The 961-nt window shown below is 56.0% G+C and overlaps 1 protein-coding gene across 1 annotated transcript in view; it reads right to left on the reverse strand.

Moving 5' to 3' along the window:
* Nucleotides 1-877: 877 nt before the first annotated feature.
* The window catches only part of SDSL (serine dehydratase-like), a 1,976-nt gene continuing 1,892 nt past the window's right edge, over nt 878-961 (reverse strand). The window contains exon 8 of the mRNA XM_010182965.1: nt 878-954. Coding sequence (XP_010181267.1) covers nt 878-954 — 77 coding nt within the window. The remainder of the gene's footprint in view (nt 955-961) is intronic.

The raw sequence follows: 961 nt of genomic DNA on the forward strand, positions 1-961 counted from the left end.
GCTCCCTGGAAACTCCTTTTTACATAAGATATTGCCCACAATGGAGCAGGAGAGCTTTGATTTATGGGGTTTTGGCCTCAAAAAAGCATTCTGGGGGGCTGGCCTGGTTGGTAGGGTGTACTGGGAGAGGGGAGAAAGGCTGAGGGCAGGGAGGGTATTTTGGGGCGCAGTCGCCTGGCCCAGGGAAAAGGCTTTGGGGGGGGGAGTGCCTGTGGTCTGAGAAGCCTGGAGGAAAGGGAGGAATGGGAAAAATGAGTCGGATTGGGGAAAAAGCAGGTCACGGAGGGGTCTGTCATGGGGTGCACACACACGCACATATGTCAATGCACTCACAGGTGTCAAACACAGATGGGGAGCTCTCCCAATAAATCACCGTAACAAGCAGTTGGGTGTGTGGCGTTCTCTTCCAACCGCAGATCGCGGTGGGGATGGGAGAAGATTGTAATAATTAATAATCATTAGAATAATAATGCATAAAGACAGTAGCAAAGTAATTAGTCAGGGAGGGAGCACTTGCTAATTGAAGCAGGGAACTGCAGTACAAACAACCTGGGGAGGAGCAGGGAGGGGGCACCGAGGGTGGGGGGGACACAGAGGAGGGGCCTGGCAGGTCAGGGGGCAGAGAGGGACATGTGCTCCTCATGCAATTGCACAGGCAGAGCCTTGGCTCCATCCCTGCTTGCAGTGGGAGCCCTGGTCTTGGCTGACCCTGTGCCTCAGTTTCCCCATCCCTACATGGATGCTGTGTGCTGGGCAGACAAGAAGAGTCCGGCCCCGTGTCTGCCAGGCAGCAGAGCTTTATTTTGGTGATTCTGGAAAGAAAGCAAGCAGAGGGTGCCAGCAGGGCTCCGTGGCGTTCCACTCTTCGGTGTGGCCATCACTCCAGCCCCAGCTGGCTCTTCAAAGCCTGCAGCTGGGCCCCCTGGATGCTGCTGGCCCCACCCACCCCCAACACTCACGG

This window comes from Mesitornis unicolor, unplaced genomic scaffold (genome assembly GCF_000695765.1).
Source record: "Mesitornis unicolor isolate BGI_N332 unplaced genomic scaffold, ASM69576v1 scaffold33004, whole genome shotgun sequence".
Lineage (NCBI taxonomy): Eukaryota > Metazoa > Chordata > Aves > Mesitornithiformes > Mesitornithidae > Mesitornis > Mesitornis unicolor.